The sequence below is a fragment of the Delphinus delphis genome, chromosome 6 (genome assembly GCF_949987515.2).
Source record: "Delphinus delphis chromosome 6, mDelDel1.2, whole genome shotgun sequence".
NCBI classification, from domain to species: Eukaryota; Metazoa; Chordata; class Mammalia; order Artiodactyla; family Delphinidae; genus Delphinus; species Delphinus delphis.
Window position 1 is genome coordinate 12,921,860 of NC_082688.1, and position 24,869 is coordinate 12,946,728.

The following is a 24,869-nucleotide window of genomic DNA, read 5'->3' on the forward strand; positions in this document are numbered from 1 at the left end:
GGGCCCATGCCGGGAAAGCGCCCCTCCCTGTTCCTGCGTTGGTCCCACACCATGAGCCCAACAGGCAGGGGCTCTGAAGGGCCCGAAGGAGGCCAGGGCCTTCCGGGAACAGATAGAGGATAAGGGCCCCGATGGAGCACGTGCCCTGGGCTCTGCCTGCGGACCTGAGGCCCGGCCCCGCCCGTGTCTTCCCCAAGCCCAGGCTGAGGGCTCAGGACCTTGACCAGGGCAGTCCCTCACCCCCACCACAGGCCGCAAACCACACCACGTCCAGAGGGCAGAGGCCCAGCTCCCGGGGCCAGCACACACGGCCTCTGCAGTGTGGACGGACCCCACGTCCGGCCCTTCTCCACTGCATCCAAGGGAGGGGGCAGGGTGGAGAGGGGGAGGTGTGCCCTCGAGGCCCACAGAACCACACTCCACTGCGATGGGCAGGTAGGCGTGTGGAGCCTTCCAGAAGGAGCCTACCTGTCTCCAAAGCCAGGTGGGTGGGGCTGAGGTGTGGTCTGGCAGGGGGAGGCAGGTGAAAGGCCTCGAGAGGGGCCCTGCCCCGGCCCTGAAGTAGGGCCTGCTGGAGGGCTTTAGATGAGCTCTGCTCCTGGAGACTCTGGAGCTGGGGACGGCTGTAGCTGTGGCAGGCTGCCTGTCAAACAGACAGCTGCAATAGTGACTGTGTCCCATGTGTGTGAATTGGGAGTGACGGGGGAGTCTGGGGCTCGGACAGCGGCCTGCACCCTGACGGTCACCTGTTGGGATGTGTCCCAAACTCAACACCTCACTGAACGTGTGTGTCTGGGTTGCTGGGACCTGTGTGCCGGCAGAGGTGGGCCTCGTGGCCTGCTCGCCTCGAGCCTCAGGGAGGGGCCAGCCCTCTGGGGCAGTGGGTGAAGTCCCTAAACCCATTTCCTCACTGCAAGGTGTGCTCCGGTCCAGGGGCTCCATCCCCGCCTCTGTGATCAGCTCCAACCATGGCGAAGGAGCACGAAGTCCCCACCCTCCACGATGCATCTCTTGGGTTTCAGAAACTCACCTGGCTGTGACCAGTGCCTCCACCAGAGCTGAAATCCATGACGTGGACGTGGGGACCGGTAGGTAATCCAGCACGTCACCCAGCCCCCCACGGGGCAACATGAGGTGGGGTCCCGCCTGAGGCCCACACACCTACCTTCACCTTGCCCGTGCTCTGCAGGATGTGCACCAGGGCCGATGCCATCTCCTCCTTGGTCTTGGCGCTGAGGATGGGCTCGAGGGCGGCGCAGAGCCCCAGGTAGTGGTTGGTGATGTGCTCGGCAAACTCCTTGTACATCTCCATGGGCAGGATGGTGATGGTCTGGTAGCGCGCCTTGATGCGGATCATGGGCCCGGCGCCCTTGCCGCTCTTGGGGTTGGGCGTCACCACCGGGTACCACTTCTCCACGAACTGCCGCCCGGCCACGGAGGCGGCGGGCAGGCTCACCAGGCCCAGGTAGCTGTTGCGTTCCTTCTTCTTCTTCTTGTCTGTCTCGCGGTACAGGTGGACGGTGACGGTGCGCAGGGGCGGCAGGTTGTGGAACTCGAAGTGCTCGCCCCAAAAGACGTTGTCAGTCTTGAGCTTGCCCGTGGTGCGTGCGTACAGCACGTCGTCCAGGCACAGCTCGCACAGGTACTTCTTCTTGGCAGGCAGGTCCTTGGCCTCGATCACCCACAGCTTCAGGATGTGCTCCACGCGCCGGCTGTTGTCCTGCACACACGCACAGGGGGGCCGCGGTGACTGGGGGCCCAGCCGCCTGCCCATCGCCCAGCCCGTAGCGGGGAAGAGCTCCTGGAGCCTGGAGGGACCGGGCCCCGGGCGAGGGACAGCTCTGGAGTCTGACGGCTGTGGGGCTACGGGGCTGGATCTCTGCTCTACCTCGCCCTAGCTCACTGACCGTGGGCAAGTGACCATCTAAGCCTCAACTCCCTTTTCTTATTCCCTTGGGAATTAAAACCGAGTACAGAGCAAGAAGCTAGCACAATGCCTGGTACACGGCAGCCGCTTATTGGCTCCCCTGTAGTTTGCTGGTCTGCAAAGTCACTTAGAGGTAAGACCATCACTAAGGCCCTTCCTTAGTAATGTCATGGCGACCAGGACTCAGCCCAGGCCAAGCTGGCCAGGGAGGCAGACACAGAAGCAAGCGATGACAGTCAGGGTCCCAGGAACCTTCTGGGAGAAGCCTGGGGGCAGTAGGAACACAGGAGGGCACCAGCCTGGGCCGGCGGCGCTCGCCTGGAGGAGGGAACAGAAAGCGAAGCTGGACTCAAAGGGATGAGCAGGATTCAGCCGGGGTGGGGGAGAGGGTCAAGAGCTCCAGGCAGATGGACACCAGCACCCAAAACCCCAGTGCTCAGTTCTCTGGCCCAGCGTCTTCAGTGTGCAGCTTCGAAGGCTGAGGCCCCCAGCACGGGTCAGCCTCTTTCAGAGCCCAGCACTACGGCCCACTTGGGCCCTGCCTACACGCAGGCTGCCTGCACCCCCAAGCCCAGGCCACACCAGAGACCCCTCCGCCTTCTCCCTCACGTCGGCGTCTGTGCTCTGCTCTGAGTCTAGCCTCCACCCCCCATGCTCTGGGGACAGCGGACACAGGCCCACCTTGTTGGGATGCACTGCTCGCCGCAGGTTCTCCATCCACTTATCCCGCTCGGCCGCTGACCGGCAGGAGAAGCACTTGCTTCCCGACGACGTCGTCACCTGTGGGGGACGGGCAGGACAGCGTCACGGGGAGGGGAAGGCAGCAAGGCGGCGTGATGGAGGACCTCCAGGACTTGGGGGAGTTTCGGCTGCCAGGTCTGACCGCACCTCAGCCCCAGGCAGGAGGCAGAACAACGACCCCCATATTTCTCATTTGCGGGTGGTGCACCGAGACCTGTGGTCCCAGAGCAAGACAGTGACAGGAGGGTGGCCCAGCCCCGTGCCAGCTGGTGCCTGGTCCTGGCTCCTCACCCCTGCCTCGGTGCCCTCTGACCACAGGAAAGCATCTTTCTGAGTCCAACCTCGTTCTCCTGGAGATGGTGGGAGGCAGAGGGCACGGGCCCCCGCATGAGTCAGAGAGCAAGGCTTCACCCAAGTCTCCCTCTAGCGGTGGAGCCACAGGCACCTAGCAGACAACCACGGGTTGGCACGAGGGTCACCTTGGTCCTCAGCGGACACCTGCTGGTGACGCTTCTCTTGCCAAGTGACAGTGACAGCAATGGCGGTCACAGAAGGCTAACCTACTTGGGGCCAGACTAGAGCACTGAGAACTGGGCTGTCTGGGTGTGCTGGGCCCTGGGGTCCTGCCTGGAACCCTTACCCTCCCCTCCCTGTCTGACTCGCCCATCTTCTGGTCTCCTCCGGGTGAGCAAGCCCAGCCCTAGCTGTTCCTGCCCTGTTCCCGCTGTCCCCAGCACGCCGAGGTCTCTACCAGGGAACCAGACGCCTTATCTAGCCATTCACGGGCCTCAGAAGCCACAGCACCCCCTGCTGTGGACCAGTGGGCAGGCACCATCTTCAGCCCGCCCCAGGCAGAGAAGTCGGAGGCCAGAAGGAGCCCAGCTGGGCCAGGAGTCCTGAACCAGAAACGGCACCCAGTGGGCACAGGGTTAGGACAGATGCCAGGCACCACCCTCCTCTTCCCCTGGAGCTGGGGGTGCCAGGAGGTTGCCCTATTAGTCCCAGGGTCGTACCTCTGTCAGAAAGCTCTCCTAATTATGCAAGACTGTTGGGGGCGGGAAGCTTCCCAGAAACAGAGGTGGGAAGAGAACATGAATAATTAGAGAAGCAATTAGGAACTCCCAGCAACACCTGCGACATTAGTTACCCTGGCTCTGGCTTGGCCTCAGGCTTGTAGGCTGACCTTTGACATCGTCTTGCCCTCACTGGGCCTCAGATTCCCCATCTACAGGGAAGCACTGGACAGGTGATCCTCGGTAACAGCCCTGTCACGGCGGGTGGCTGACCCTCTGCTCTCAAACCTTGGGTCACAGAACGCCGGGGCAGGAAAGATTCTGGCTTTCACCACGCAGAGGCAGGGACAGGGCCAGAAGAGGGGACACTCCCCACTGCCCTACAATGCACTGGAGTGGTTTTGCAGGAGGGGTGAGCAGGCCTCGAGACCAGCTCTGGGGCTTGCGCCATTCCACATACGCCTTGAACTCCCTTCCACCCACTTGGACCTCTTGCACTTCCCAGCATGGGGGACAGTGCTGGTCTGTCTCCAAGGAGGCCACAGAGCAGGAATGAAGCCCCCGTCTCCCAGCTCCACTTGGTCTCTTGGGAGGCAAGAGCTATGACAGATCCTGGCCGCTGTCCCAAAGAGCCTGGCCCCTGCAGAGGCCATGCAGCACTCCAGGCGGGCATCTGGAGGAGACCTGGCCTCGCGGGAAGAGGACACCAGTACCCGCCCCGCCCCTGCGGCAGGACCCACCTCGAAGCAGTAGTCCTGGCCCAGGATGCTGCTGTGCACTGGCTTGATGACCACCTCCTCCTCCATGCTGAGGTCCAGCGCCTCCACCGCGCTGCTGGGGCTGAGCAGGGACTCGTGCGAGCGAGACTCCTTCAGCCTCGGCATCAGATGGGACCTGGGGGGAGGGCAGCAGGGTGCGTCAGGTCAGGCCTGCCCTGTCCCCTCCCTTCCCTTCTCCTCCAGGAAGCCTGCCCAGAACCCCCCATTTGGAGGCAATCACTCCCCTCAACTCCCACGGTCCTTTCTGTCGTAAGGCAGAGTTGGGGGGAGGCGACATCATGGTGCTGGAGTCACAGAGACCAGCCAGTCCCTTTGCTCCAAGGCAGGACTCTGGGTAAAGGGCTCAGCCCCTAAGTGGCGGGGGTGGGGGGTGGCCGGCGGGGAGGTAAGGAGTTGAAAGTCAGCACTGGGTGCAGGGTAGGGCTGGACCTGGCTTCTCAGCAGCCCGAGACCCACAGAGAAGAGCGGACCCGACCCAGGCAGCCTTCTGGGGGTCTGGTGCCTTCACCATCCCATCCCCTCTCCTCTGCTCCAGTCCCCATCCAAAACAGAAGCAGTTGCCCTGTTCCAACATTTGTCCAGGACCTCACTGCCGACAGAACCCTTTCTCGTACACCATCCCACTCCGCCCACTGGCCCCAGGCAATGCAGGAGCACCGGGAACTCTGCTGCTCCTTTCTTACAGACCGTGAGGCTCAAAACAGAAGGGATGCAGCCATCTCTGCACGGTGCCCAGGAGCTGAGACTCAGTCAGGGTCCACAGGCTGGGGTTCGGGGGTCAGGCCAGGGTCAGTGGGTCCAGCACAGGCACAAAGAGCACAGGTAGTTCACTCCACCTGATGCCCAAATGGAACCTGGACCAGGACTGGCTCTGACAGACCTGGTCTTGGACCTGGGCCCGCTGCTCACCTACCACGTGGCCCTAGACAAGTCACTTCCCCTCTCTGAGCCTCAGTTTCCTCGGCACTTCACGTGGAAAGCGCCTTAGACGGCATCTGCTCCGGTGCTCGACAGAGTCCACCTCAGAAAGGCAAACGTCCCTTTCCAGAGTCAACAGGACACACAGCAGTGCCCCACTGGGCCCCCTCCCACAGCCGGGGCACAGGAAAAGCCAGAGGACCAGCCAGGCTTGCAAAGACCACCCCGGGAGAGGCTGGGCAGGCCTCGCCCCTACTCACGTCCACAGTCCAAACCCTGGCCTTAGCTCACCCAGACCTCCTTCCCCCAACACCCTCTGCCTTTCAGCTCCTGGCCTCCGGGTCCAAGGCTCAGGCCATCATCTCTCCCTGTCTCGCCAAAGACCCTCTCTCAGGTCAGTGAGGCCTGGCAGGACCACCACAGACCTCCCTGTAGGGCACATACACCCCGTAACCCATTTCCATAACCACCTGTGGTAAGAGGGCCTGAGGTCCACCATGTGTGGACCCAGGAATCCAGAGATGAGCCGAACAGACCCTGCCCAGAGGGCTTCACAGGCTGACAGAGGCCACCCTCTGGCCCCTACACTTCTCCATGGCAACAGCCCTCCCTGACACGCTGTCCTGTGCTAGGCACTGCATGGGAATCAGGGCTGGAACTGGGACCCCAGCTCTTGGGGACCTCACAGCCCAACCCAGGAGACCCAGTTGGGCTCCCCCAGCTGCTCCCCCATGCCCAGCATGAAGCCGGCGCAGAGCAGGGCTCAGATCCCTGGAGCCGAGTCAATGCCCTCAGGCAGGACTCCTGAACGCTCCCAGGGGAGCGGACCAGAGGGAAGCTGTGAGGCAGGCTAAAGCCAGGTTAGAACCCAGCCAAACCTCCCCAGGACGCACTCGAGGCCCGAGGCCACTGGCATGCACAGCTGTGGTGCCTCTGCTCCTCCGGAACCCTCTCTGGGAGACCACACCGCACACAGGCACTGCTGCTGCCACGCCAGGTGCTGACAGGCTTCTCCCGGTGACAAACCCTCCACGTCCTGCTCGAACGGCCCAGCCTCCTCCCCATCACGGCACTGACCAATGTGGTGGCTGGGTCTGCCATCCACTCTGTTGAGATTCCACCCTGGGCCTCCCTCCATACCTCAGTGCAAGGGATGCCCTGCCTCAGTTGCCGGGGAAATCACCCACCTCGGAAGGGCTGAGACCCAGAGCCCCCAGGCCCGCTGTCCAGGGCTGAAAACCCAGCCCACCGATCAAGATCAGGCTGCTTTCTGGCCCAGCCCGGAAAGCCCTGCCAGGTAAGATGCTGGGAGCTGGGGCGGGTGGAGCGGGCACCCAGGAAGTATTCTACATAGGGAGGAGCTGGCAGGCTGCGGCACCGCCTCCTGCCTGGGGCACCTGAACGAGCCGGCTGGGGAGAGGAGAGAGAGGCACACTCAGCAGACAAGGCCTGCCCAGGGAGAGGGGCCTCCGCTCCACAGCCCAGGAGCCCAGCGGGCCCAGGCCAGACCCCAAAGCAGCCAAACCCCGGAACCTGTGGCTGCAGAACCCTCCTCTTCCTTCCCCACCATCCTGCCCACAAGCAGGCCCCAACTGGCCCAGGCCTCACTGGGAAGGTTCCTGACAGAATGGAAGACTACGGGAAGCTCATGGCTAAGGCATTCTGGCCACAGGTGGGCAGCCCTGACCCTCCCCACCTCCCCAGGGATTCTCTAACTGGGAGGACCTGAAGCAGGGGCCGCACCCACCCCTGCAGCCCAAGCTCACTGCGGGGGGCGGGGGGGTGTCCAGGGAGGCCCAGTGGCTACTCCTAGATCTCCCAGGTGCTTCTGGGAGTGGAGTTGAGGGCCAGGCTCTGACCACTGCCCTATGATGGGGCAGGGCTAGTGGGCCTTTGTTCTCTGACACACAGGCAGACGCATATCCTTCTCGCTCAGCCTGGAGTCCACCTGCCCCCAGCTCCCCACAAGGCTCGTGGGGGAGAGAAAGGGGCACCTATTCATCAGGCCCTGACGTGCAGCTCTGGGCCCAGAGGGGAGCTGGTCTGCTGTGACCCTGCAGGGTGGGACCTCCTGGCAGAGGGGACTGCTCCTGTGGCAGTGACTGATAAGATAGATGATGGGCTCAGGGAGGGAAAATGGTCACTTGGTCACTGGACCCAGCAGGCCCACCTCACAGCCTAAGATCCACCTCCTCCAGGAAGCCAGCCAGCCCTGTCCCAGGCCCACAGCACAGCACCCCCTAAAACTCCACCGCAGGGACTCCTGCCCCATCAATCACCCACGGCAGGCCTCGACCCGGCCCGCCTCTGCTCCAGCCAGCATTGATGGGCACTTCCTTTCTCACCTCCAGCTCCTGCCTTCCCAGGCTGGGCCAGAAGCCCGTCCCAGGCCATGCTCCAAGAGGGCGGCGAGCAGGCACGGTGCCCCTACCCAGGAAGCTTGGCAGGCGCCCACCTCCACTTGGCCAGGGACCCAGCTGGTCACTTTCAACTGCACACAACTCTGCCAGGAACACTCATCTACCCATTTCACAGAAAGGTAAGATGGGCTCAGGGAGCAGCAGTCCCTGCATCTGCCCGAGGCCCCCTGCTGGAAGGAGGACACAGGTTGGTCTGGGAGCCCCGCTCATGGCTGCCCTCTGTGGTGTGGAGGTCTGTGCTCTGACGCCATTGTATGCAGGGCCTCTGCTGCCCCGAGGCTGGGGTGGGAGAGAAGCTGGCCCAACACACCCACTGTGTGGCCTCGCCCAGTGCTCAGCTCAGTCTGTGACGGCCCCGCCGGGGACCTCCTGCGTCATCTGGGGACCAGAGCCTCGGTCTTTGGCGAGATGGCACCCAGGAAGACAAAATCCGTCGCGGGGACCTCTGCTCGCGCAGGTTATCCCCACAGCCCAGGTCTGAGCTCCTCCTCACAACCCTGCCAGGGACACCACATTGGGTCAGAGAGGCCACAGAACCAGGTCTCACGGCAGTGCTGTGGGCTCCACGCGCCTGGCCCTCCTTACCTGGGCCAGGCTCGCCCTGGGCTGTGCCTGCAGGAAAGAGCACACACAGAACCTGGCTGAATCCTCACAAGGCTGAGAGGAGGACGCCCACCGGACGCCGGCGAGGCCTGCTTCAGGGAAGGCAGGTGACCGGCTCAGGGTCTCAGCTTCCTCCTGAAGTGACCCGCGCCCCAATCCCCCCAGGGGCCCTTTCCTCATCTGAAAGAGAAAGAAGGACTCTCTGTCTCAAATAGCAATAAATGGTAACACGCACACACGGAAGTGCTGGAGAGAGGGTCTGCGGGGAGAGGCATTCCCCCAGGCGATGGAGTCATGAAGAGGGGGTTTCCCATCAAGACCACATGGGCTCAGCTGCAGCCCTGCTGGCCGGGGTGCATCTGCCTGTCCCACCCGACCCTGGGCTCCTCTTCCCCAGGGGTCACGATTCCCTCAGGCAGGCCTCCAGGCACAGGCATTCCCCTCCACCTAGAAATCCCCTTGTCCTATCCAACCTTCAATACCCAGCATCAGAGCCTCTTCTTCCAGCAAGCCTTCTCAGACTCCCAGGGCAGAGAGCGACCCCAAACCCTAACGTTCATTAGGCTGTGCTGGGAAGGCCTGTCACAGAGCTGTCTCCTTACCAGGAAGGGGGCTCCCCTGGGGAGGGCTGGGTCTGGATCAGCGCTAAGATTCAGAGTTCCTGGATCAAAGCCCCAACACCGCAGGAGCTGAGGTCAGCTAAGCCTGGGGGAGGGGGAGGAGGTCAGCTGGGATGAGGACAATCCTCCCTGGTCCCTCAGACGCTGTTAGTGGGAGAAAGCGCCGGCCTTCGGGGCAGCCGCCTGCTCATGGCCAGTTCCCAAGAGCAGCACCCTGGTGCTTGCCCAGAATCTCCAAGAAACACCCCTGCTCTTGATCTGTCCAGGTATGGGGCGCTCCCTCCATGTCTCCCAAGGTCAGGGGCTCATCCAGCCCTCTGTGGCTGCACCCTCCGCCACAGCCGCATCCTCCCGAGACCGTCCCAGACCCAGCTGATGCTCTAGACCTTCAACAGCGCCCCAGTCACTAGAGGCCCCATGTCCCCTGCAGTCCCCCCTTCCTGACCCGGACCAGCTGTCCAGGTGGCCTTTACCTGCGTCCTCCATGCCATGGAATCCTCACACTTCCTGGGAGGGGGGGTGGTGCCACGATTCTCAGGTCACAGACAGGAGAGCCAAGGCCACAGGGGAGGGAGGCCTGCCCTGACCTCCTCTGCCTCTGAGAGGTCTTGGCCAGGGCCTGGGGGGCAGTGCCCTCCCACCAGATGGGCCCCTCTGCCCAACATGATGTCACTCCTGCCCTCGGCGCTCCCCTCACAGCCTACGGAGAATCAAGTCTCAGTGCTTCACCCTGGGGTTGAGCCCTCCCCGAAACTCCAACCCTGCCACACCACACCCTGGCAAAGGACCTAGACTCTCCTCGCCAGCGGGTCCCAGGCCAGCAGGAACTCCCTCCCTCTGGGGCGACCTCTGCCCAGGCTGTTTCCTGAACCCGTCCCACCCTTCCCTCCACTCTCCGCCCGACAACAGCCTTTTCTGTCAGCGTTCAAAGCCCAGTCCGAATGCTGCCACCATCACACTGTCCCTGGTCTCTCCAGACAGACAAGTGCTCACACCCGGGCCGGGTGGCTGAGCCCCACTCCACACCACTTTCCCACCTGTCTCCTTACCCAGCTCTCATGAGAACCCATCAGGACTGAGGTACCGCACCTCAGAAAGGCCAGGTGTCGTGCCCAAGATCGCACAGGCAGCAAGTGGCCAAGGGGGACTGGAACCCCGTTCAGCAGACTCCAAGCCTAACGCTGTCCGCCCAAGCCTCGCCTTCCCCTCTGCCCACAGGCGGCCACGCAGGGCCACAGCCAGCTGACCTGCTTGCCGTGACCCGCTTCGCTCCAGGTCGCGTGGAAGAGCCGCGGGGCTGGCTGGGGTCGGGCAGCCGTGCCCAGGGCCCAGGAGCCCGGGAAATGTGGGCACGCCACAGGCACGGGCGGAGCCACTGTTGGAGATATAGCCAGGCACCAAGAGCAGCCCACTGTGAGGGCGGAGGGGCAGGAACAACGGGACATTGTCCTGGCTCCTGGGCCACAGCCTTATCTGATAGCCTTCCAGCCAACCCATGAGCTGTTTTTCAACTCCGTCCTTTTTTCTCTTAAAAGGTTAGTGACACAAAAGTTTAGCAAATTCCCTATTATTTCAAGGAGGGAGGAGACCTGAAAATAAAACTTGTGATACTTAAAAAGCTCTATATGACACGGGGAGGATGTTCCCAGCTACGGGTGGGGAGAGTTGAGAGTGGGATTGGATAGCCTGGAAGGTAAGAGGCTCAGAATCTCCTTCCAAACCTCAAGGGGCAGAGGGAGCTGCCAGCCTGCCCCCAGAGGGCAGGGCTGGGACCAGGAGAGGCCAATTCCAGCTCAGTCACACTGTCCCCAAATGGGCCAGCCTGGTTTGGTTTTAGAGGAGCGGGCACTCTGTCTCTGGAGGCATGCAAGCAGGAGCTGGGAGCTCTCTTTTAGACATGTCGAGGAGGCGTTGCCCGCGCTGCTTGGGGGCTGCTGGCATAACAGGCAGGCAGGCAGCGGAGTTAAGCCCCAGGGATAAACACGCAGCCCGCAGCCCACACACATGCCGCTGGGAACGGGCGGGAGGGCAGCAGGCCCTAGCACCAAGGGTGCCCGGCTGTAGGAGCAAATCTAGTCTCCATTCCCTATAAAACACACAACCATGAGTACTTTTAACTCGTGCCATTCTCTAGGACTCAGTTTCCCCATCTCTAAGCAGGGAGAACTGACATGCCTTCCTCCCAGGGCTCCTGAGAGTGTCAACTGAGACAAGGCAAGGAGGTGCTCGGGGGAACAGGGGTCAACGCCAGCGACCACACCAGTCACTCATGCCGGTCCCCATCCTCTTTTGTCTGCTCTAGTCACTGCCTCATGCCAGACACCCCTGTAGGAGCGCGGACACAGCTGTGAACAAGGCCGATTAAGGATTACACACCAGCATCAAGGCTGACGTTTGTAGGGGAGATGACACTCCTGATGTTTGGGGTAACGAGACAGGGATTTTGCAGGCCATTCTCTGTTCCTTTCCCCTGACCACTCAAATCTCTTACCTTCTCCAGGCCTCAGTTTCCCCATCTGCAAACAAACTACATCTAGCCAAATGCTCTGGGATGCCTCCAAAAAGCCCCCCCTAAAAACAAAAACGCAATAAAAAGCCCCTAATTTCTTGAAGTGAAAGGAAGAAAGAGGGTTCTGTGGGTGGGCAGGAGACCCTGCTGAGGGCCCACTTCAGCCCTTCGGCCTGTGACCCCGAGACCTGGCCTCTCACCTGCACGCCTGCGTGGTCTCACGCCACTGCCTACAGCCACAACCAGGCCTGGACGGGGCAGAAATCCCGGACAAGGTTGTTCTCCACGGAGGAGGTGCCCACTTGAGGGCTGGCAGAACCCGTGGACTCTGGAGTCGGTCAGAACATGCCAACCATGTTTCCACCTGTCACAGCCAGGCAGATCCAGGGAGTTGTGCCCACAGCAGAAGAAGCCAGGTCCCGGGGCACAGTCAGGGGGAGGGCGCTGAGCTCCTGAGAATCAGGCAGCATGACACAGACAAGGCAGAGAGCCCCCCCCACCCCCCCAGAACATCCAGCGGAGCCGTCTCCTCCCCAGGCCCGGCCTTGCCCCGCTGGCCTGGGAACCGGCTGCTGAGGCCAGCGCTCACTCCTGGCCCTGCTGGGGTCCCAGGGGAGGGGAGAAGAATGCAGCTGCCTGGTGGCTCCCAGGACCCTGGGGAGACAGAGCCTGTCCTTAAAAGGCAGGGAGGCTGGCCGCCCTGCCTGGGAAGGCTTCCTGGGATGACAGGGCCTAGAGGCCTGGTCCGTCTCGGCCCAGGGCTCTCTCAGTCCAAGGCAGAGGGGCAGATCCCAGCAGTCACTAGAACCAGTGTGAGCCCATCCGCACACTCACACTGAGCCCTGGGCTGGGAGGTGCCCGGTCTCCTGCCTCACCCTATCCCTGGGAGCCTTCCCGACACCGCAGGGCTGAGTTGGAAAAGGAGAGTCCACATGCCGGCAACCAAGACAGGAGGATGGGATGTCTCCTCACGTGCCACGGCTACAGCACAGCCCGAGGCCTGGCTCCAGGGGTGCCCCGTGTATGCTGAACAATCGACACTGCGACAGCTGCTGCTTTCTCACCTGCTGAGCTACTTCAGAGACTGTGACCGAACCCCCAACATGTCAACTCCCCATTAACATAAGGGACCATACACCCAGAATCCCGTCAGCAAAACCTCCTTGCTGCCTGTTGCTTACGTGGGGAGAGGCCAGGGACATGAGGGGGCCGCTTCTGGCCCCTGAGCTGGAGAGGCGCCCCTCAGCATCCTGACCGTCCCCCATCCCCCCCTTTCCAGGATAATTCTGCAGCCCAAGGGAGTGTTCAAAGAACATTCAGAGACACATTTACCTCCCCACATCCCTACATCTTTTTTGGGGGGAGAGGGGAGGGCAAGGGGCACACAGAGAGAGAAGAAACAAAAAACTTTCCATCTATTCCCCCAAGTTATCCCGCAGCCTGAATAATTTCCGGTTTTTAATCAATAGCTGTCAGACTTGTCAAATGACTTTTGGGACCACAAAGGAGTTTTTAAACATTCATAAACCTCAGCAGAAGAGCAAAGTGCCCTGAATTTTAAAAGAAGAGAATCTGAGGAACATTCATTGAATAGGATGAGATTTGGGCAAATCGAAAGCGAGTTGAGGGCCAAGTGCTCCTGCTGCTGCTGAGCGGGGACAGCTCTCCGTCCCTTCCTGGTCCCCAGGAGAAACCGCCGAGCCCAGCCCGGCCGCTCAGGAAGATTAAGGAGAATGACACCCCAAACCCTAAGGTCCCCTCAGCTCCCCCAAGTAAAGCACCCCCAGGCAGGAGCACAGCAGCAGCCCCATCTGGCCCACGGCCCGGCACTCAGCTCCTCCACTAGGAAGACTCTGGAGAACCACCGAGGCCCCGGCCGTGCTGTGCTGTCCCTTCCCTGCGAGCTCAGTCTGTGCCAGTCTCCTCCTCACATGTGTGAACACGGCCCGTGCATCCCCTTGGTCCCACAGATCACACCGCCGAGTGTGGGACTAGCTTCTGACTCGTTCCCCCACCTCCACCCAGGACCATAAATACCAACAGCTGCCTCAGGCCCTGGGGACCCATGACCCAAGTGGGGAAGGATGATGAAATGAAAACAAAGAACAAACTGAAAACCAAGGCTTCCATTCCCCAAGGAAGCAACTTCCCTCTTGCTTATCTAATTCCTCCCAGCTCTCCACCTCTGGGAAGCCCTCCTAGGCTCAGCAGGCCCCTCCAAAGAATGTCATCTTCTCCCCTCTTACCCCTCCATCCCAGACCCAGGTGCCGTGCCAGGTGGTCTTCTGGTGCTGTGCAAGTCGTTCACGTTAGGGTGACAAGGTGATCTGGGGACTGTCCTTCCCCCATCCCTGGGCATTAAGCTTCCTACCTCAACCAAGGGCCAACGTGTCAACACAGCCCCAGCCCCTGGCACCATGCTGGTTGATGACTGGTCTAATGTGGTGAGGCCTCCTTCCTTAAAAACAAACACACGTAAACATAAAGTTCTGTGACTTTGGTCAAATTAAATAACCTGCACGTCTCAGTTTCCTTATCTGTAAAATGGGGAAGACATCACCTTTGGTGCTACAGGTGTAACCTGACACGCAGGGAGCCCTGCCTTACCCTGGGCATTCTGCCCCTTCCCACCTTGCAGCACTTCTCCTTTAAGTAGGCACCTCCACGTCCCCATTTAAGGAGAGACGGGCACCCTAGGTTCTAGCAGCAATGCCCATCTCCTGTCCCGCCACCACTTAGGACAGGGGGGCTCTGTGGCCTCAGGGAGACGAGGCAAAGACACGAAGGGGAAGGGGCATGGGCCAAGGGAGCACAGACCTCGGGTTGGTCTCTCCTGCACCTCAGTTTTCTCACCTGACAAGTGGGCTGCGCTGCCCTCCTCCCAGAGCCTGATGGAGGTCTGATATGCGAACACCCACCCCGCCTGGTTTGAGTTAATCCAGCGCCCCAGTATATAGTTACTGAGTGCCTCCAGCATGCCCGCGCTAAGCCTGGGGGCCTTGGGACCCCAGCTCCCCATCCTCCCAAAGCCTGGTGTCTGGGAGTCCCAGCAGGGCATCAGAGCTCCGCTTCCCAGACCGAAACTCACAGGAGACAGCCAGGAGTGCTCAACAGCAGCAAAAAAGCAGGAGCGGGGCGGGGGGGTGGGGGGTGGGGGGGGGTGGGGGCGGGGGGGGTGGGGGGGCGGGGGGTGGGGGTGGGGGGGTGGGGGGGGGCGGGGGGGGGTTGCTGACAATAAGCCACAGGCTCCCAGGCCGCCAGCAGAGGCAAAAACGCATGTCAAAAGCAGGGCGTGGCTGCCGAGTTCCTCCTGCTCCTAGTGACCCATCCGTGGCTCTCCAGCTCCCGCCTCACCCACAACAGCCCACACACCTGGCACGTGCACCAGGCAGGCCCTGGCTCCGCGGGTTTTTCTTGTTTTTTTTTTTTGCGGTACGCGGGCCTCCCACTGTTGTGGCCTCTCCCGTTGCGGAGCACAGGCTCCGGACGCGCAGGCTCAGCGGCCATGGCTCACGGGCCCAGCCACTCCGCGGCATGTGGGATCTTCCCGGACCGGGACACGAACCCGTGTCCCCTGTATCGGCAGGTGGACTCTCAACCACTGCGCCACCTGGGAAGCCCTGGCTCCGCATTTAGCGGACTCCATTGCTCATGTGGCCCAGCCGCCCAACTACAGTTAAGGAAACATGCCCTGAAGCCGTGAGGAGCTTCCCAAGGCCAGAGAGTGTGCCTGACTCCAAGAGCCCACCCTCTTCCCGCCCCCCCCACCGACTCCAAGAGCCCACCCCCTTCCCCCCTCCCCCTCCCCCTCCCCCGCTGACTCTAGGATAAACTAGCCCTGCCTGTCATTTGCCACCGGCCCACAGGATTCCAACCAGCAACGCCTTAAATACAGCCTCCAAGGTGCGTCCCAACCCAGCCACACTGGGCTGTGCACATACACTCAGAATGTGCCCAGCAGCAAGTGCGCCTTATCCATCAATGCCCAGCTCAAAGACCACCCCTCCGTGCTGCCCACCCCCCACCCCAGAAGAACCGACACCTTCCTCCAGGGTTTCCCCTAAGCACTCCACCCCTGCGAACTGGAGGCTCAGGGAGGGAGGTCCAGCAGCTTGCCCAAGGTCACAGGTCACAGGCACCGGGGCAGGGCTGGAGGCCTGGCATCTGGGCTCCAACTCTAAATTCTGTTCACTGCCTGTCAACGCCTCAGGCTTTCACCAAACCTACAGAGATTGTGTGATTAAATGCACCAACTTTCAAGTAAAAAAATCGTGGGTCACCAGAACTCCACTGAGCCCTGCCTTTGTCACCTGTCTGGAAAATGGTGCGGACACATAGCTGTAGGAGTCTGATCCACCGGCAGCACCCCAGCAGTGGTAGTGAACGTGGGCAGGACTAAGGGACACGGAGACTTGTAAGAAGCCAGGCGCAGGGCTGGCAGTTCACAGCAGCGGCTCATTTGCCCCTCACAACCCCTCCACAGGACAGTGTGTGACAAGCCAAACCCCCGACTTCTCTGGTGATGGGGTACTTCCCCAGTAGAGACTGTCGCATCACAGGGGCCTGGCTCTGGACAACCGTTTCAAACATTTAAGCTGGAGCAAAACATACCCCAGGCTCAGACACACCGCCGGCCTGCAGGCCAACGGATCAGGGACCAGACAGAGGCAGGGAGAAGGAGGGAAACAGAAGAGTCCAGCTGGGACCCGGGGCTGGGGCAGGGATGACACGACCCCCCAAACCCCAGCGCAGCCCCACCCAGGGCAGCCCCGGGCTCGGCGACTCAGAGCAAAGGCCAAGCTCATTTCCCGGTTCGGTTCTCGGTGCAGCCACAGAGACCACCAGGCCTGCTCGTGGAAAGGAGCCACTGACACTGGGTTTCCTCTCTTTCAAACACTAAAAACAGCAACACCACTCCTCGGTTTCTCGCTTTTTGTCGGGCCATCCTAATTGCTTCCACATTCTGGGCCGGTGGTGGACATCCACAGAGAGGCAGAGGCACCATCGCTGGGGAATGACTGAGTCCCTCCCGAAACTGGGCATCCTCTGTGACCGGCCGCTCCCACCCACCTCAGTTCTCCCTGGGCCCAGGAGGCTGGTCAGGGGCTGAGACTGGCAGCCTCCCTCCTGCCTTCTTTCCTGGCCTCCCTCACCCCAACCTCCGCTCAGGCCATCAGGTCACTCACCATCCCTCAGCGCGGCCACCAGGCTCTCCAGGCCCAGGCCAGCCACCCCGCTGCCCGCTGTCCCCCACCGGGCCCAGCCAGTCCGGCCCTGCTCTGGTCTTAGACATACCATTCCAGCCCTGTCCGCTGGGACTGATCATAGCTAGTCAAACAAAGGCTAAGTTCCAACTCTCAGTAATGTGCTTTTAAAGGGCCAGTGTCCCACTTGGGTTGCTGGGGACTTAAAGACACACCTCTCTTTTTCTGTACAGGAAACAAGACAGCAAAAACCCAAAAATCCCTCAAAAGTCATGATCAGATTAGAGGCCTTGGGAAGACTTTAGACAAAACGCACGATAGTAAAAATCCGAATTTCATCTGAAGAACCCCCAAAACCCCCAAACAAGGAGGCTACAGCTCAAGAATAAGAGTGGGAAGGGCAGAGTTTTTAAGCACTCACAACGGGCCGGCACAGCACTCAGCACTTCACAGCAGCATCTCATTACTCCTCACAACCACACCACAAGACAGGCAGCAGCTGGACTCATCTTACGGAGGAGGAAGATGCGGCGGGCAGAGGCTCCTGACTCGCCCAGGACGGCACAGGGCGGCCCCGCCAGGGCCCAGCCACGTGAGGTCAGCCAAAGCCAGGATTCTTCTCCCACCTGCTCCCTCTAGAGGCCCCTCCCGTTCCATATCGACTAGCATCTTGCCTTCAAATACGCAGGTGAGGAGGAGGAATCATTTGTCGCAGGTGCCCAAACACTGGGCTTTCAGTCTAGGCCTCAAAACCTTGTGAGGTGGGTTCTACTCTTTCCCCCTTCTCACAGATGAGAAGATTGGAAATCATGAGGCACAGGAAAGGCAAGGAGAGGGAGGAGAAAAGAGGGGGTCCGCAGCCCCTGCAGGGGTGGGGCATCCAACAGCCAGGCCCTCGTCCCTTCCCAAACAGGCTCTACAGTCAGAGGGGGCAGGTAAGGGAGCCGTCCTTCCAACCTCAGGGTTCAGGCAAGCAGACCAAGGTCCAAAGGAAGGGAAGAGGCGGGGCTGCAGGGATGGGGGCTCTCCTGGGGCCCCTAGGCTCCAAGGGTGGGCAGGGGAGAGGAAAGGAGAGACGTGACGGCCTGGGCCTCAGTACCTGGGCTAGCAAGCCCTGCAAGAAAGATGGGTCACTTCCGGGCACCAGGAGTGGTTGGGCAGCCCATAGGTGCTGTACAGCCATCCTATCAGAAAGGCCAAGGCCAGGCGGAGTCCTCAGACCTCACTCTGCAGGGGCCAGGTCATCCAAGGGTTTACCACCCTCAGTACGCTTCTTTGGAGCCTAGCAGTCAAGTAAGTCTGAAGCCGTGTAGCCTGGTGGTTAAGAACATGAGCTCTGAAGCCAGACTGTTCAAATCTGGACTGTGCCACTTGCGACCTTTTGTTCTTGGACAAGTCATGTCACCTCTCTGGGACTGTTTCGCCCTCTGCAATAATAATAGTACTCAGCCTCACGGGCTTGCTGTGAGGAGTCAATGAGTTACAGAACAAAGCCTGGCTTCCAGTGAGCACTTAATAAAGACCGGCAGGTTTAGCTACGGTGAAGGACGCTGCCCCAGGATATGCTGGGAGACACAAAGTGGGAAACTAGCTTCCTGGGTAGTGACCCTGGGAAAGTCACATCTTTCTCTGGGCCGCAGTCTATTTCTGTAAAGAGGGGGTCCAACTGGGACCCTCGGTGACTACCAGGCAAGACCGCCCTCTAGCATGTCCCAGATGCCCACTGTCCTCCAGAAGCATCCAGGTCATAAGGCCATAAAGGCTGAGAAAGGCTGGGCTGTAGCCTGAATTCTTTGCAACATAAAAACAGCCTGACTCTGGCCCACCCCACCCCCCAGGCTAACTGGGGTCTGCTGGGTAGGGAGAGGGTGCAAGGGCGCAAAACCACATGGCCTGTCAGGAGGCAGCATAAGGCATCACCTCTCCAGGTAGAGCCCAGCCCCACCCAGGCAGCTCTGGACCTCAGTCTCCCCACTCCCTAGTGAGGGGCGGGCCCTCGCCTCCTCAGGTGTCTCCCAGGGGACTTGCTGCAGCTGAGCTGGCTTTCCATATTGCCAAGTTTAGCAGCCGTGCAAGCCCTGCGGCATAAAGAGCCTCCCAGAAGCTGTGGGCTCCCTGGGCCCCAAGAGTCCCCAGAGCTTGATCAAGTTCAAGGTCTGCCTCTTTCCATCTTCCTGGAGCCTAAAGCAACTGGTGTGTGTGCTGGGGGAGGGGGAGGGGGGAAGGGGGAGAGACGAGCACTGGAGGAAACAGGGGCTAGGAGGCAGGAGGCATGCCTTGCAGCCCCAGCAGAGCACATGGCCACTATTCCTGAGGGGCAGTGGGGGACCAGGCCCCTTACACCCACCATCACCTCCTCATCTATAGGGTTAATCAGTCAGTCAGGAGTGGCGTGATTGGGAGGTCTGCGGGGCTGAGTGGCAATTCTTGTTGTGTTCTTTAGCAACTGTGGGACTTTGGGCAAGTTCTTCCACTTTCCTGAAGCTCAGTTTCTTCAGGTACAAAATGAGGAAATACACTATCCTCGGAAGATAACAGGTGTAAAAACACTGGTTAACCAGGTGCAGAGAAAGCATTTAACAAAACCACTGGGGAACCCAAAGACTCAAATATCTGGGTGTCACTCATTCAACAGGAGCATTAGAGCTTAGGCTGTCCCCAACCCTACACTGTCTCCCCAATAAGCCAAACACATTCTAACCCGCACCCCGACCCCACCGCACGGCCAAGCACTGCGGGGAGGTCAAGGTCCCAGCTACCCAAATATTCTGAAATAGACCTCGGACTTCTCCGGAGGCCAAACACACCAAGGAACCTTCCAGAGCAAAGCCACCGGTGCAGACCAAGTCCCGCTCTCAGCTCTGGGAAGGGCGGAAGGGCCCTCTGAGGAAAGCCAGGTGCACAGTGCTCTTCCTTAGGCGCCCCGGACTCAGAGAGATGGGGCAGGGAGTGGGGAGCACAGGGCTGGGTGACTGCAAGAGCGGAAAGCGAGCCCTCCAAGGAGAGAGGGAGACAGAGCTCAGAGAGCTACTGAAGACCACTGCGGGGGGCGGGGGCGCCCAATCCAGCCCTCCCCAGTGCGGATCTCTAGGGATTCCGCTCAGAGGCTCCTGATGCAGGCCCAAGGCAGGGGCCCACTGCTGGTGCACGGGGACCAGGACCCGGGACGTGTGAGCCCTCACCTGACCCTCCTCGGCTTCCCGGATGGGCCGCTCGCCCTGCGCTTCTCAGGCCCTGCCGCCTCCTCTTCTACTCACTTCCTTTCTACTCAACACACCTGGCCTGACCCCAGTGCTCCTCCCAAAGGTCTTCGTGTGACCAAAGCCAACCACAGTTCCTGTCCTCTCCGTACTCAACAGGACAGCTAGTTCCCTCCCTGAAACCCAGGCCACCACCCCCTCTGAGGTGCCTCCCCTCCCTCCCAGGCCACTGCCCTGCTTTCCCAGTACCGCACCACCTTTCCACCAGGTGCTGGAGTTTCTCAGGCTCTGACGTGGGTGCACTCTCCTTCAGTAAAACACTCTCCTTTGGTGATCGCATCCACGCCTTAGCTTTAAGCACCTCCAGGGCTCAAGGCTCCGAAGTTTCTATCCCAGCCCTCCCCTCCTCTGCGCTCCAGACTCACATATCTAAATGCTGACGCCTCACAGAACCTCAAGTCTGAAATGTCCAAAGCGGAGCTTTGTCTCAGCAGCTTAAGCCAGGAGTCTCAGAAGCCAGCCACCCTCCCTTTCCTTGGCCTCCAGAACCCAATCCATCGGCAAATCCTACCGCTACAGCCTCTAAAATCTCACACCTGTCCACGCCTCTTCACCGGCCTTACCCCGCCTCCCCACCCAGGAGTCAGAGGGACTCTTTAGAAAGGCAAATCAGATTATTTAAGTCCTGGGCTAAAAACCCTCCAGTGACTCCCTACAGCAATTTGAATAAATCCGAACTCCTCCCCAGGGAAAGAAGTCCGGAGAGTACTGGCCTACCCTCTGATCTCATCTGGCAATCCCCCTCCCCCAACTGGAAGCCACTGCTTTCCTGCCCTCGGGGACTTTGCACTCACTGCTCCCTCAGTCAGGAGCTCTAGTTCCACCGCCTTCTCGTAAAGGGTGGCTTCAGGAGGCCGGTGGAGCTCAGTCCTCCCCCAGACCTCCCCCGCCCCGGCTACAACAGGTCCTGCCCCACCCCCATTACTCCCCACGGAAACACTTGGCTGTTTCCTTCACATCATCTTGTTCGTTCAGCCAGCAAATATTTCTTAAGTGCAAACAGTGAGGCAGACACTATTTTAGGCACTGGGAATCCAGGTGCTGAACAAAGCAGACAAAAATCCTGACTGATATCACCCCATCTGGAATTACTGATGTGTTTCTCCACTCACTTCTGATTGCCTGTCTCTCCTGCCAGAAGGGAAGCTCTGTTGTCTTTCTGCATCCTAAGGGAGGGTCTGGCAACAACTCAGTAAGTATTTATGAAATAAACATGCAGAAACAAAGAACAGGTCAGCAAGAGAACCAAACCCAGAAAGACACAAGAAGTCAAGAGCCACGCCTTCGCTGCCTTAAAGCAGACGCCTCTCACTACCCCAGGGTCTCAGGTGAGCAGGAAGGCTTCTGTGACACCCCAACCCTCCTAGGGGACAGACTAGATGCACAGTGGCAGCTGGTTAACCGTGGAGAAGAGGCATGACTGCAGGCATGCGCGGTCAGGGAGGGCTCCTAGAGAGGTGAATCTGAACACGGCCAAGCCCCACCCCGCCCCCCAAACCTAGGGAGAGGCAGGAAAACAAATTTGTGTTTTAGAGCTCTGATGTTCTTTGGTCGAGTAGAAAACAAGGAAAAAACCTGGCTCCAAAAAACCCTTTACTTTTTATTAGTGTCTGGATCAATAAAAGTTTTGGGATTAAAGCTTCCCTCCTGCAGTACTAACCGTCAGAGAGACAGCCTAGGATTATTAAATCTGTCTCCAAGAGGCAGCGGCTAGGAGCCCCTGCGGCTTCACCCTGCTCCTCACCTGCGCTGGGAGGCCCAGGCTAAGCGGACAGTAGCCCGAGGGCCCTCGCTGGCTCCTCAGCTTGGGGTCAAAGGCCCCTCCTCACAGCCCACCTTGCCAACCCCACCAGCTCCCTGGGCCTAGATCTCCTTCCCCACAGCTTTGCCTGCCTGCTTCCACCTCCTTGGTCCTCCGCTCACTGGGCTTCTCTCTACCCGGATCCCGAAGACTTGAAGCTCCCGGGAGGGCTGGGCCTGGTTCCCAGGAGGGAGGAGCCAGTTAAGCAACCCGGCCCCCACCTTCCCCCTTCCTTCCAAGCCGGTGGGGGTCTCCCATTCTTCCCCCGAGGCCAACGTGAAAACCAGGCTGCTCGGGAGGGGCTGTGGGGCCTCAACAAGGCCCTGGCCGGAGAGTGGGTGGGCTCCCAGGGCTGGGCCCCCTTGGAGAAACAGCTCCACACCCTCCAGCCTCCACCCACAGCCATCGAGGTGCCCACCCACAGGGCAAGAAGTTTCCTGCACCCCCTTCCCCAGGCAGAGCCACCCACAGACCTTGGCGGTGGGATAGGCCTCTGGGCTGACCCTGGTCTGGGCACCAGGGGCCTGGGAGCCAGATCTGGCTTTCGAGGACGGCCGGGTCTCCACAGAGCAGCTCCTCCGGCCCGGCCCAGGATCTTGCCGAGGTTATCACCGAGGAGTCCGAGGCCACAGAGGCCCATTTCTGAGGATGGCAGGCACCCAGGTGCCTCTCCTGGCCAGATCGGGGGATCTCTCAGTCCAGGCCAGCATCTAAGAGGTGTGACCAGGCAGGTTTCCCCTTCCTGCAAAGCACGTGCTGACTCTGTCTTCCAAGTTGAAATTTCAGAAACGACTTAAAAAACACATCGGTGACAACTCTAGAGGTTTCCGGGTCCTCCACGGAACAAGCGGAAAATTACAGTCTTCCATACAGGTAATCACATGGCACAAACTCCAGGTCCAAGCAGTCTAGAAAGACGCACTTCCAACCACGAGCAGGTCGCCCGCCAAAGGCACCTGGGCGGGGTGCGGGCCCTGGGACCGAGCTCCCGGTCCGGGAGGCTGGAACAAGGCTCGCAGAGGAATCTCAGGCTCCTCCCCAAAGCGCTGACTCCGCCCAGGGTCATAAGCCGCCCGAGTCCCGCCTCCGGGCCTTTGCACCTGCCGTTCCCCCTGCTTGGCCCTGGCTCTAGGCCAAGCTGGTTTCTCCTCTCTCATTCTGCTCTCAGATCAATTGTCGCGCGCGTCCTAGTAGAGGTCGTTCTAACCAAAGGAGTAACTTCCACCGCCACCCCAAGTTATCACTCAACTTCACTTTCCTCATGGTACTGATCTGAAAGCTTGAGCCCCCTCCTCCTCCCACCTGGAGAACGTCCGGGCCTGTTCACCTGGTAGGCCCGGCACACCTCGGGCCAGTGCCTGGCACAAAGTAGGCACTAACAGATGTCCTGATCGAATACTAGTGTCCTTATGGCTGGCCTGAGACAGGCCGGCCAAAGCTAAGTGGGAGCTGGGGTGACCGAAAGACTCGGGGGCGCGCCAAAACCAACTCTCCCGCATCCGGCTCCTGGAGCGTTCCAGGCTCCGACCCCGCGGCGCCGCGCCCCTCACGCTCCAGGCCGGAAGCGGCTGACTCCGCCCCCCGAAGCCCCGCCCCCACCCCACCCCAAGCCGCTGGCCCTGCCTTCCCAGGCCCGGCGGCAGGGGACATTCCGCGGCCAGCTGCCCCCAGCTGCAACCGCTTTACGCCCCAACCCGCCGCTGTGCTCCGGCTGCGGGCGGGGACGAGGCCCGGCCCACTCCCCACTGCCCGCGGAGGACCCGCCGGAGTTCGTCGGGCTCAGAGCAGCAGTCCCGAGGCTCCCACCGCTCCCACCCTCTCGAGGGCCAGTACCCTCCCTCTCCCGCACTTCCATTCGGACATTTAAAAAATGCGAACAGAAACGGAGGTGTAGACAGAGCCGGGGATTTGCCTACTACGGTCACCCGCTCAAACGGGGCTCCCGACTCTCTGCACCGACTCCTTGGAGCTAGACCTTTTGGGAATGGGTTCAAGCTCCCTCTCAGGGCGGTTGTTCTCTTGTATCCGGGGCTGGGCCAGCAGGACAGAGGGGGAAGGTTAACTGCCGGAGGGAAGAGACAAGGGGGTGAGCTGCGCAGGTCTGTGAATGCTACAGGACGACAGGGGCAGTCAGACCCAGGAGCCCAAATGCTGCCCCACCCGCTGGCCTGGGGGGTTCATCCTTGGGTCACCCTGACAGGGCCCTTACTGAACTGAAAATCCCTCTGGGAAAGGCACACCCAGCCACCCTGACATTTTCGCCTGGGGTTACCCGCTTTGCCATCCTTCTTGAAAAGCCACAGCAATGTTTTCCAAGTATTGAGCCTCTACCACACACAGGGAATCACACACCTCCCTTAACAGCCACCACCTGGAGGGGCTAATCAAAGTAGACTGGCTGCTGCATAACTTTCTGGTGCAACTGGAGTATGGAATCCAATCCCTCCATGTAAATATGGATAAACAGGCCGGTGGGAGAACAGCGCCCCTGCCTGGGGTCCTGCCTACTCCATAGCCTCTACACCAGAGGCTCACAAGCCCCAGTTCAGCCCATGGTAATTTCAGCCTGCTCCAGACCCTCAGCAACAACTGAGCTCCTATTAAGTGCCAGACTGTCAGGCACCTACTGTGTGCAGGTAGGTAGCACTCTGGCTGGGGCACCTGCAGGGCTGAGGAAGAGGTCTGACTGTAACCCCACAGCAGCCCCCAACCTGGGAAGTAACTCACTCCGTCCCCTGCTGTGTCCTTCCTTGGGCTCAGCTCTGTTCTGAGCACAGGTGAACCTGACCACAGGTAATCCAACAAAACCTGCCCCCCCTCCATCTGCATCTGCTCACACCCCCAAAGCCCAGAGAACTCTTAGCCAGAGGTGCACTTATGGTGGTGGTTCCCTTCCTTCCGAGGTGAGGTTTCCCCTCGCAGCTTCATCTGGGTCTATCCAATATCTTAATAAAATTTCAAAACAGGGGAGAGGTGAGGCCATAGTCACCAAGGGAGGCCCTAGGGCAGAAGCCCCTTTGGCTCCCAGAGCATCCAAGGCACCTGAGATGGAGGGGACAGAGCCCATCTCCGAG

The 24,869-nt window shown here is 60.3% G+C and overlaps 1 protein-coding gene across 8 annotated transcripts in view; it reads right to left on the reverse strand.

The window, feature by feature from the left end:
- DAB2IP (DAB2 interacting protein) overlaps positions 1–24,869 on the reverse strand; it is a 194,475-nt gene that overhangs the window by 23,980 nt on the left and 145,626 nt on the right. For all 8 annotated transcript variants that reach the window (XM_060014210.1, XM_060014213.1, XM_060014212.1 and 5 more), the window contains exons 4-6: positions 4,422–4,575; positions 2,609–2,707; positions 1,166–1,720 (exon numbers count right to left, since the gene is read on the reverse strand). In XM_060014210.1, the coding sequence (XP_059870193.1) occupies positions 1,166–1,720; positions 2,609–2,707; positions 4,422–4,575 (808 nt within the window). The remainder of the gene's footprint in view (positions 1–1,165; positions 1,721–2,608; positions 2,708–4,421; positions 4,576–24,869) is intronic.